General features: G+C 45.0%; 1 protein-coding gene across 1 annotated transcript; it reads left to right on the plus strand.

Moving 5' to 3' along the window:
- The first annotated feature begins 3,805 nt into the window (after positions 1 to 3,805).
- Positions 3,806 to 7,335, plus strand: LOC119307795 (probable prefoldin subunit 3). Its single transcript, XM_037583874.1, has 6 exons — positions 3,806 to 4,038; positions 5,665 to 5,722; positions 6,062 to 6,133; positions 6,621 to 6,740; positions 6,815 to 6,916; positions 6,992 to 7,335. The coding sequence occupies exons 1-6, from the start codon at positions 3,878 to 3,880 to the stop codon at positions 7,064 to 7,066; spliced, it is 588 nt and encodes a 195-aa protein (XP_037439771.1). The 5' UTR covers positions 3,806 to 3,877; the 3' UTR covers positions 7,067 to 7,335.
- The last annotated feature ends 5,554 nt before the right edge of the window (positions 7,336 to 12,889 follow it).

Consider the following 12,889-nt stretch of genomic DNA (forward strand, 5'->3'; position numbering starts at 1 on the left):
AACTTCGGTAACACATCCTCGTCTTCACCAGCTCCACTCTTGGTTATCTCTTACCTTTACTTGTGCAAGCTTGTATTGTGTTGTATTCTTTGCTTGCTTGTGTGCTTGTTGTTGTTGCATCATATTGGTTGCTCACCTAGTTGCACATCTAGACAACCTACTTTGATGCTAAGTTTAATTTGGTCAAGAAAAGCTAAAAAATGTTAGTTGCCTATTCACCCCCTCTAGTCAACCATATCGATCCTTTCAACTTCAAGGTTAGAAGCGCGCCCTTGAAAGACAAAGTTGTAGCTACTAAAATATGACTTCTTTTTTGTAATTTTCTTGATGATCCAGCTATATCAACCTCCATGTCCGGATCGGATGTTGTCCACTATATGCTTGCGGTCAAATGCAACATAAAGCCTTTCCGATGAAAGATCTTCAACAAGCGTCAGGGCCTCGCAGCATGCCAACACCTTTAAGGTGGCAAGATCAGTTTCTCGGAATAACAACGGTAGAAGCTCCGAGAAACATGCCAATCCTAATTGTGACAAACGCCGATAACAGCCCAACATGTGAGACACCTCCCTCGACATTGTATTTAGCCGGCAGCTCAATACGTGATACGCCTCCATTAACGTTGAATTTAGCAAAGTCGGCTGGAGGTGGTTTCCATGAAGAGCTATGGCGTTTGCTTGTACGTACCTTGTTCTTAACTGGGGCAATGATTTTTTTAGAGAGTTCTTCACTGGGGTGCTGGAAGATTACCTTTTTAGGGGGGTCGCTAAGATTAAAGTGATCATAACAGATGTTTGTACGGGTACATAATGAAGGAGTGCCAAGCTACATGTGGCGACCCGAATCAAGTGAATGAGAAAACTCTAGGTTACGAGCCTCCATTTTTGATTTTCGACCCACAAAACAAAAGAACCAGCTGATAATGTTTTATTTTTCATCTATAACCTCCTTAATGATAGAGGTAAAGAGACCCGCGGAGCCCTGGTGTTCTACACGATAGTTTTGCGGTCAAATGCGATAACAACCTTGGAAAGTGAAAGATCTTCTACAAGAGCTTGTGCTTATCGGCAAGCTAAGGCAAGAGAAGACGAGTCTGTAACCTCTGGGAATACAATCGAAGATGACCCCAGATAATGCATATCCTGGTCACTGACATACTGCACCCGCTTCCCTAGAATTCCCATTGCGGTACACTCCACCGTCGACATTGATCTTCACATGGCCTACCAATGGAGGCTTCCACTCTCGAGAGCAACGAGCATGTTCAACCGTCGGTTGGACGACAACAGTAGTAGCCCTTGTGATACATTTGAGCTCAAAGATGTACCTACCCCGAACAGGTTCGCACACAGTGGACTCTGAAAAATTCCTTCATGAATAGCCTTTTCCCTCGCCTTCGAAATAGCCTACAGGTAACAACAAGCTTAAGGATGGCAATGGGTAGGGCATGAGCATGGTAGAGCAATACCATACCCATATATGTATAGTTAGTGAGTACAAAATTCTATGCATACCCGTACCCATGGGTATGAAACTTTACCCATACCCATACCCATACCCGAAGGGTACCCGTACCCATTGGGTACCCAGTGGGTAGAACGAATATTACACAAGTTGTTCACAATTTTGCGCTCTTTGATAGCACATTTGATAGAGAAAATTAATTATCTCAGCTCAATAACAGGTAGATGAGTAAATGACCACTATCAAAAATTTAGAAATCATAATATACTCTTTAAGTCAAGAGGAATAGACGATTCACATGAGAAATTAATGACTAATTGATGACAACTTAACATTAGTTCACAAACGGGGAGGGTATGGGTATACCCGCGGGTACAACGCTATACCCTTACCCTACCCATGACTTAACGGGGTAGGGTATGGGTACTACCCATGGGTATATAAGTGTGCCTATACCCTGCCCATGTGGGTATGGTACCCGCGGGTAACCATACTCGGGGGTAAAATTGCCATCCTTAAACAAGCTTGATGAAGCTCGCATGAGGTAGAATATCCATCATGCCGAATATCCATTGTAGGGATGGCAATTTTATCCATGGATCTGGATACCCATGGATATCCGACCCGGTTGGGCAAGGGTATGGAGCGCATTTCTGCCCATGGGTCCGTGGATATGGATACCCACGAATAGCCGGGTTGGGCACAGTTATAATTTGTGCTCCATGGATATCCAATGGATACCCGCATGACATGTGGGGCCATATGCCAGTGACAGTAGAAAGAGCGAATCAATGGGAAATGGCAGGCAATATGCAACTGGTGCCATAAGCTATATGCTGCAGAATCAACCTCTGGTATGTCACACTTAAGGACTCATCGTATTACTTGTTGCCTACTTATGCATGTAGCTTATGTTGTCATTTGTGAGTGAATGAGGATGAGCTAATTTGATCTTTGGGAAGGCTTCATGCTGACTTTTCTATGCCCATGGAGCTCCATGGGTATGTGGGTATCCAGCGGGTTTGGGCATGGGCACAAATTGTGCCCATGGATAATTTGGTGGATGGGCAGAGAGTAGGAAGATGGGTCATGGGTTGGATTTGGACCAGCTCCACCCGCCCCAAACCCGACCCATTGCCATCCCTAATCCATTGCTTAGCGCTTGGGTCTTTTTTTTGATCTGGAACACCTAGCATTCCAATTACGAGGGACCGACCATATCGGCGGTCACAACACGGGTTACATCGTCCGGGAAGTCCGACTGCCAAACATGTAGGCTGTTGGGAGCTCCCCTCGACCCACAAGCCGCCAACACATGCGCTGGGACATTACATAACCGGGGGCAGTACATGACTTGATGATCTATAAAACCTATTTGTAGCAGATGCTTTGCTTCGCGGAATAAGACACCGAGAGGTCCGCAATCCTGGCCGGCAGATGATACAGCCTGTTGCAAGGACAAGCAATCCATCTCAAACATCACCCGCCCCATTCCGTACAATTCAGCTAACCTGATAGCCTGTAGAAGAGCTTTAGATTCCGTTTGTAAGGCCGAACTTTGGTTAAGGAGATTCCCAACAGCGGCAAGAACGACAACACCACCCGAATCCCTTGCAATAGCTCCCCAGCCTCCCCCATTCACCATTATTGTAGGCTGCATCAACGTTTATTTTTATAAACTCGTAGGGCGGCGCCGACCACCTGGGATTGGGCTTCGTTTGATTTATCGGTTTCGTACCCAAGAACTCTTGCCATTCAACAACTGCAAGGCCAACATGCGCCTCGAAAGCAACACCTGATAGTCTCGTTTTCTTATGATTCATTTTGTTCCTCTCCGACCACCAAGACCACAAGGTGCACAAGACCCACAACTTCTTTCTTTCCGGGAGCTTAAAGATGGCTTGAAGCATTTCCATTGGAGATTGGCATATGAGAAGCTGTTGGCGGATCTGTTCCAAACCTCCACCTCTCCATACTTTTTTAACCTCCTTGCACCGCAAAAACAAATGAGCACCATCTTCTGGTAGGCGTTGGCAGATCACACACTTAGTATCCAAATCGACACCAATACGCTCCACATTCCGCAGCAGGGGATGACTATTATGTGCATTAGATGTTCTGACAACGGAAGATTTCTAATCATTCTCATTTTTTTAGAACAGCTAATTATAATTATTCTCATGCCCCTGCAAAAAATGAATTATTCTCATGTCGTCCTAATTGGGCCTGGGGCAACCAACCAGGCCGGTCCGTAAACCCAAAATTTCTTTGCCGAAAGCGAGGTGGACCCCACCTAACAGTTGCCCAGCTTCTCCTCATTTGGGCCTTGGGCACATTCTCCTCCTCCTCTCTTCGGCTGGGCCTTCTCTCCTCGTCTCCTCTCTCTCTCTCTCTCTCTCTCTCTCTCTCTCTCATGGCGGCGGCCACCTCCTCGTCGGCGGTGGCGGTATCTACGCCGCAGGGAGTGGCGGAGCGGCGGGGAATCCCGGCGGCATCCTTCGTCGAGGATGTCGAAACCTACCTCCGGCAGGCCGGGCTCGAGGTCAACTCCGCCCTCGCCTTCCTCCAAGAAAGGTAACCGCTACTCCGCCCCGCTCCCCTCCCCTACACCCTACCTTCGTCCCCATGCATCCAACCCGAAGAACCTGTCGGCTTTGGGTTCTCGCGGTGTTCCGGGGTCCTGGTCCGGCTGCCGCTGCAACTGTGAGGGAAGCTAGATCCTTTGGCTGCTTCTCGCGATGTGCCCTCCACCTGTTCGGTGGATTCGGGAGCTGGTGGGTGGCCATCGGCTCGCCCTTGATCCGGAAATCGTCTCAGACGTGGGACGATTCGCGTTGTTTTGGAGGTCCTCTCGGCGTCCTTACCACCGTGTACTCCATCCGTCCCATAATATAAGATCTTATTACATCCAATATGAGTACCTTTGATCTATCTCAGCAAAGCTCCTCTACATGTTAGATCCTTGTAGGGGTCGGTGCTGCTTCCACCACTTGTTTGGTCGCCAGACTAGCTCACAGATTGCAGTGGTCGTTGGAGTAGGGTTTTGCGGCTGGTGCTGTGCTTATGTGGCCCCTGCTTGGATTGGATCTCTGCAAGTTTTCAGTCTCTATTGCCTACTTGTGGATGAGCATTAGTCCAAACTATACACTGTGTTGAACTCCTAATTCATTGCGTCTGCAAAGAGGCAAACTCTGCCATAAGCTGTGCAGGCCACGCGAGAGAGGCTTATTGTCCACTCAATCATGGGATATGGTTCATTCACATGTCGAATGAACTGCTTATTATGAGATCTTGCATATTCGACCAAATTCATTGTTGAATTTACGGCCTACCCTCTGTTCCTCACCCTAATCCGCGGTGCCGCTCACAATGGTACTGAGGCCAGAGAAGTTTCCAGCTAATCAATCTGTTTAAACAAAGACTCCAGATTAGCACAACCAACCACAATCATTAGTAATCAAATAGGAGTCTTAACTTAATCTGTAATAAGGTCTCATCACTCATGTGTGAGTCATGTGCCGGATTTGAATAAATTCCGATTCAAATCCGCAGGCTTTTAAACAATCCATATTGCCAAATTATGGACAACCTGGTCATTCCTATCATGCGGTGCCCGGGCTATATAAACAAAGTTTAATTTCCAGTACACATGTACTGTACTTACAGCATGAAGTACCAGCTTTCTCGGACTAATTTCCGTCCAAGCTTCCATGTACACCGTACATGTATATGATGCTTTCGATTCCACATCTACACTTTCCAGGAGATAAATTAGCAGTAAAATAAATGTTGTAAGCCACACACACACACATACTGAATATTCCAACATTCATCTGGGTTGACAGTTCCTGGAAGTAAAGTCGCTGTTCCTTCCATTATATTTGAACCTGCCATTCCATAATGACTGATTTTGTCGTTCCTTTGTGGTTTATATTATATGGTCTAGTATTTCTTTTGAAAACTATGAAAAGTATGTATGTTCTTGCCTTCAGCGTTCACTTCTAGTTGGTAGGCAGCTGCAACTGATTTTGTGCATCACAGTTGATATTTATCCGAACAAGAGCAATTTAATATTATTTCTCCAGCAAGTTTCGGCAAAAATCTTGTTTGTCCCTACATGTGTACATTACACTTTTTACCTGGTTGTTTTTTGATACTTGGTTCTGCTTTAGAGAAATGTAACCCGCTTAATTTTTTTAGGCTGCAGCAGTACAAAATGGTGGAGATGAAACTTTTAGCACAACAAAGAGAACTTCAGGTGCTCATGCTTTTTCTTCTTAGATTTATGGAGGCAAGCTAAGATCAAATATGGCTTTTGAGTGGAAGTTTGCTTAATTGCTTATATTTACTTCTTTGACGATGTTCTTTGTGCTTTTGAATTATAATTTGGGTGTTCCACAGCACAATTGTTCTCTAGTTAATACTGATAAAAGGTTGAGAATTAGTACTGTAAAAAATGTCAAAGCTTACATGGGGTCAACTCTTGATCATTGACCTAACTTAGCACCATGCTAACTTCTATTAGCAGTTATCATTGATACATGTTAGTTTAGCATATACTTTATAAACTTATTTTAGCTAGCTGTTCTTGTTACAGGCGAAAATTCCTGATATAGAGAAATGCTTGGATATTGTTGCGACATTGAAAGCTAAAAAAGCTTTGGGTGAGGTTTGTATAATTTCCTTAACTCCGCTCCTTTTTCAGTTTACCTTTCTATTTCTGTGCATTGGATTTTCCCCTTTTGCTCAGCCTAATGATTTAAATTAATGTACATTTCTTACTTTGAATACCATGAACCATGATTTTACTGCTGAAGGTTGTAGTTACATTACCTTATCACTTAACCTGTAAAATGTCAAGTTTGACCTTGTGCATGTTTCTTAACAGTTTAATATGGTAGGTTATTATTCATTTTTACCTCTTTCAGTTATCTCCAAAATGTGGAACACAGATTGTATTATACTTTTTTAGTCCATTTTGTTATTATTCATTTGCTAGTTGCTAACATCTGTTAAACTCATCTTTTGAAAATGAAACAGTTCAAACTTGATAATGTTTTGAAACTGTAACCATGCTTGAACGCTTGTTCTGAATGGAATCATTCAAGTGAAAGTTAAGTAGTTAACTATCCGTGTCTTTCATGTATTTAATGAAGGCACTCATAGCTGATTTTGAATTATCTGAGGGAATCTATTCGCGTGCTAAAATCGAGGACTCTGACTCAGTGTGCCTATGGTTGGGTGCAAATGTGATGCTGGAATACTCCTGTGACGAGGTATAGTTTTAAGCATTGTCATATTCCCGTCCTTCGATTTTTAGTTCCCCCCTTCATTTCTGGGAGTTTTGCAGGCCAATGAGCTCTTGAAAAGTAACTTGGAAAATGCGAGGGCCAGTTTAGAAGTCCTTGTTGGCGATCTTCATTTCTTACGGGACCAGCAAACGATAACTCAGGTAAAATGGCCATGACTAGTTTGACTACTCACCATCATCTCATGCTCAGTATTGCTAAACTCAATTCTTTGTCAGGTTACAATTGCTCGGATATTTAACTGGGACGTGCACCAGCGGAGAAGCAAGCAGTCTGTTATGAAAGAAACATGATCATCATAGGGTATGCGCAGCCAATGAAATCGGGTTATTTTTGTACTTCTTGCTGCCTCTGGCGATTTAGTTTATCGTCATAGTGTGTGTGCTCTTTGCTATTGATGGTGCCTTGGCCGCGTGACAGAAATGTATCAATCACATTCAGTTTTATGGTGTTGGAACTCTAGACCGTGTGGTGTAGATGACATTCGCTTCTGTTTTGGGCTGCATGTACTTGTTTAGCGCTTGATGAAACAAAATTTGCAAAGCATTTTTTTTGTTTATTACCTTCTTTTCTGGCATGTTCACTGGTTTTAAATCCTCTAAAAGATGAGCTGCTCCAGTGTCAGTTTACAGAGTATCATGTTGCAATGTTTACCAGTTGCTGCATTTCTGCAGGCTGGTTACAGCTAGGTGTTAATCGATAGGGTCTCAGGTAGTCGTGCCTATACGCAGTATGGTACCAAATGTTCCTGTCAGATGTTACTATTACTCTGTTTTTTCTTAAGAAATGTTGAAAGAATCTGACATCAGTTTTTTAACCATGGCAAATTGAACGTTTTTATGGCAAATCAAGTTTTTTTTTGCGGGGTGTCAAATCAAGTTGTTGCGAGGATGGCAATTTTCTTGGACCCTGATAAGTGTACCCTGATAAGTGTCACATGTTAGGTATGAGCACATGGCAATTTCAAACGTTTTTTATGGCAAGTTTAATAACACGAGGATAGCAACTTTCGTGCTTTAGTTTATTTTTGACAGAAACTTGCCGTGTATCGTTGGAATTTGCCATCCTTGGTGACTGGAATTGCCATCGAAAAACGTTGGGGCCGGACTGCCACGCACCTGATGTGTGACACTTATTATTTGGGATTTTCTTTAGCAAACATATAAAATCCTGTCAGAAAAACTGAACATGGCATGGATTTGTCATTGGTTACTAGAGAAAATTGCCATCCTCGCGACAATCTAACTTGTCATAAAAAACATTCAATTTGCTATGGTCACAAAACTGACATTCATTTTTGTAGCGAAATCCTTTTTCTTTTCTTCCGTGGGGTACTAATTCTGCTTTTGCATCAAGAGGCCATTGATTAGGCTCCTTCCTTTCGGTCACAGCTACTGGTGATGACGAGTTTTAGGACTCCCTATCACACGAAAGAAGAACATGACATGAAACCACATTTTTTTGACTGGGCGGCAGTCGGTCGCCTCTGCCAGCCCGCCTCGATCAATTTCTAGGGGAAGGGGAAAGCTCCACCCTAGTCGTGCTGTTAAGAACTCAACATGGAGTTGAAACTTTCTCGAGCGTCATTGCATGCTCTGAGCAGCACCTGGCACCCGGTAGAAACACACACCGTGCTGCTGTTGACATTCTGATGAAGAGTACGACAGCAACATATGCTAACCCTACAGCTACAGGTAACCGCCTCCCTGACTAACATGCTCCGAAACTCGGTCAATGTGTTGCTGCTGCTTTGCCTTAGAGGTCCCATCCTACTTGGCCGACATTGGTAGCTTGCTAGGTCCCATCCTACCAGGCATCCATACCCCCACTATGAATTTGTGGCCATACGAATATGTGGATCAGCTTCCTCATAAATTTACTTTGATTTTCAAACGGCTTGTAGCATGGAACTACGGGAAGGAAAAGAGAGCGAGCTGCTCTGTGCTAATCTCAAAAAGCGGGGTCAATGATAGCTTGATCATTCAATGCAATGAGGATGTGCACAATTGCTGATATATCGTGTGGAAACAAATTTTCCAGACGATAAATTAATTGTCTCGCGGATAATTATGGCTCTGAAGTCCCGAGACATTAATTCCCATGGAAAGAAAAATAACAAGAAGAAATTTATGATCTCTGTCGGTGAATCCAAACTCCATTTTTTTTGCGGGTGAAAATCCAAATTTACCGAATTTGCTAGGCACGACTTTCCTTCTGAATGCTGAACCTGTTGGAGTTCCATATCACTTTCCAGTTGAAAATTTCTCAAGTTGCCGTGAGGGACAAATCAACAAGAAACCAGAAAAGGAAAGTATCCATCACGATCACGAGTTACCGACTTTTCTAATCTTTTGCCTGTATCTACCAGACACCGACGTTGTAAAGGAAGAGTGACATTGCAGTTTTTGAAGTATTATTAGGACATGTACAATGGTTGATAAGACAGTCTTATCTTAAGTCTTGCATGTAATTTAGAGATGACAAAAAAAATATGTCTACAATGGGTTATACCTTAGCCTTATCTTCAATTGCTAGTCATTCCTTAAAACATGGTGAGACAAATTGTGCTAAGAGATCATCTCTTGTCTTATTTTAAATAAGAGAAGACAAGCCTTTTCTTATGAATTCTCTCTCCTCCACCTCATCATTTATCCTACGTAGCACTCCTAAGATAGCACCATTATACATGCCCTTAGGCTCCACAACCATTCTTACTTCTTAGTTCATGTTTCAAATTTTAGGGTTGCTGGGAAAGCAGCAATTTTTTTTCTTCTGATGTCCTAAAACCATTTCTCTCCTCACCTAAGATCATTTTTAGGACACCAATTTTTTGGGGCAGCGGTTGGAGAAGGTCTTAGCTGTTGCTAGCGAAGATGTGGTTTTAAAACTTTTTTTTTTGGTTAATTTTGTTAATCATTTTGTTTCCTGGCTGTGCTGTTAATACCACGGCCGTCCTAATCGGATGCATGTGGCTACGTTGGATAGAGCTAGCATTCATTCAAGCTTTGTCCTCCTGGCAATTGGCATTCAACACTAACATTCCTCTAGTAATACTGTTTGAGCCTGACTGTGCATGTAATCCATCCATCAGACACTGTTGTCATGAATGATGCAGTCCTACGGTACGGCGTGTCCTTTGATGAGCTACAGAAATGCCGAGCCAGCTTGGTTGAGGCCTAGAACAATCTCATCTAACTCATTTATTAGTACCGCACATGAACTTACTTAATTCCAGAGTGAACTTGCCATTGGAAACCAACATTTAACCTGTAGAGATCTCTCCTCTGAAACTATTGGAAGGCTTATCTCCTAGTTTTCTCTCGAAGCAACGCTACATTACGTTGTCCATGTTCGTCTTTTTTGTTCATAAATTAAACCTATGATTTTCGAGCCTTGATTCAAATCAAATGTGAAGTATGATATTTAAATATGAAGACATAAAAAAACAGACAGTACAATAAAAAACAGCTGGGCACATAACGACCAACAAAATATAAAATTACATTGAAAGTTTGAAACTATATTAGCCCTTTTCTTTCTCCGATCGATCGCCGTTCGCCGGAGATCGAAAATTGTACTTGTCGGCGTTCTGGGAACGGAGATACCCAGACTTGCCTGCCTGCGGCCTGCGGCGTGGCTCAAGGAGTGGCCCAGTACGGCCCATCTTCATCAACACATGCTCAAGACCCTCGCGAGGGGCCAAGCCTTGCGGGGAAGGACGACAGGAGACTTCCTCAAGCATGGCCTCGTCAGGCTGGCTCGCGAGGAGACGGAGAGATCAAGACGGGGTACCTCACGAGGTGCCCGTGACGCAAGCCATGACGACCAAGGCCAGGCAGGCGCCGGCCTGCGCAGAGTCCTTGTTTCCCCTTTGGTGCAAAGGGGGCAAGCGCAGGCAAGGGTATTAAGCAAAGGCAATCATTTCGGTGCAACAAGACCAAGACCAACAGGACGACATAACGGAGGTCATCGTGGAGCCCAAGCCAGCGTCATCGTCAGGATCTTTGGCAGGCGAGGACTAATTTTAGTCAGGATAAATGTACTAGATGTTCCCATTCAAAATGGCCAATTGTTGGAGCCCTTCCCGCTTAATATTTGGGAAGAGGCCCAGGGTCTCCGCCTATAAATAGGACTAGCCACCCCCAGGGTAGAGGCATGGGCATCTGATCTGGAGACCAACCAGAGAGAAGAACCTTGGACAACACCACCATAGGAACAGACCCTCGCGAGCCTGTTCTTCCCTTGTATTGTTCATCATCAGCCCCAGAGGCAATCCACACATCACACACTTGAGTAGGGTATTAGAGCATTACTAGTAGAACCCTCAAACCCTCAAATCCTTAAAGCACTTTTAAGGGTTGAGAAGTGCCACTTTTTGACACTTTTAAGGGTTGAAAAATAGGGGCAAATACTAGAACCCTCAAACCCAACCCGTAAACTGCTTTAAGGGTTGGATTTGAGGGTTCTAGTCTTTGCCTCAACCCCAACCTTTAAATCTATCATTTGACATCTCACAATTTGTGATAACAAGAACACAATCAACTTCCAAACAAACTACCAAATGACAATCATTGATGCATGGTTTAATAGTTTACATCACAAAATCATCATCTTCCTCCTCTCATCGGCACCATCACCAAAAGTTGCACCTCGACGCCATCTCCTAGACCACAAGCGGGCTCCATCAAGCATCTCCATCAGCACCGGTGGAGTCGTACACACTGCCATCACCACATCGGAGTGTCACCTCGAAAAGTAGAGGACGCAACACGGAACATCCTCTCCCTCTCCGCGATGTCCTCCTTGTAGTCCTTCCACCATTGCAATTGGTCTTGATCCATGTCCTTCTTGGACATCATCGTGTGCTCTTTCTCTTCCACCATGAGTTCTTTCCATACCTTTGCCTCTTTGAGCTTGATCATCCTCTCCTCCAACTCGGCCTTGCGCTTTGCTTCTTCACGTTTTGCTTCAACTTGTGCAAGCTTGACCTCTTTCTTCTTCTCGGTGATAAGAAGCTTCATCTCCAATGTCTTCGTTGTCAATTCCTCTCTTGCCTTCATCATGTGGTCCATCTTCTCCCTTAGGCTTGACGCCTCTTCTTCCATCTTCACCCTTAGCTTGCCCTTCTTGTTTCCCTCGGGCTTGCCCACGTTCCTCTCCTCCTCATCTTCACTATCGTCCATCCTTAGCATTGCCGACTTCTTGGGTGCGGTCTCTTGATCCCTCAACTTCCACTTGTCAAAGGTTTGAAGAATTGACCAAACATGCTTAAATGGGAATGGCTTGCCCTTGGAAGCGGCCATCTCCTTGTACCTCAAGCCGGCAATTGTCTCCTATCAACCACACATAAATCACATAAGAACCCACCAATAGCATAGTGCACACACATAATCAAAATAGTGAAGAAATATGTACTCACATAGTCACTCTCCATGGTTCCACTAGGTGGTGCATCCCTCACTTGGTCCATGGTCGCACTCCAACGAGAACAAGCGGGCTTGATCAACTCCCACCGACCTTGAAGCGACCGGAAAGTGCGATGGATGAACCCACTATTCTTCGGCTTGATCCTACAATAGACGTCCTCGATCCTTTGCCAATACAGTTTACCGGTTTGATCGGTGCCGGTGGTAGCATCCATTCCCACAGCTGCCCAAGCACGAACCAAGAGGACATCTTCTGCCTCGGTGTAGTTTGTTGACCGAGCGTGTGGGCGGGAAGCGGCGGTGAATGCCTCCACCCCTATCTCGGCCACCTCCTCCTCGTTATCCCCTTCATCCTCCTCATCTTCCTCCTTTTCCTCCAAGTCGTCGCCAACCCTAAAGGGGTTTAGAGGCGGAGCTCCGAGGTCCACCTCCGTGTTTTGGAGGAGGTCCATGAACGAGGATGGGGTTGCCATTTCCTCGAACACCTCGTGCGCGGCGGGAGGAGGTTCGGCGACGGTGGCAGGCGGACCGCGACCGCGGCGGCGGGCTTCTTGTGCGGCTTCTTCATGGCCGGGGACGAGCCGGCGACCTTGGCCGAAGCCCCTCGAGGCCCACGGCCGGCCGCCTTCGGCCGGCTCTTCTTGGGGGCGGGCGCGGCGGTTGTGGCGGGGGCGGGCGCCGGGGCGGGGA

Source organism: Triticum dicoccoides, chromosome 5B (assembly GCF_002162155.2).
Source record: "Triticum dicoccoides isolate Atlit2015 ecotype Zavitan chromosome 5B, WEW_v2.0, whole genome shotgun sequence".
NCBI classification, from domain to species: Eukaryota; Viridiplantae; Streptophyta; class Magnoliopsida; order Poales; family Poaceae; genus Triticum; species Triticum dicoccoides.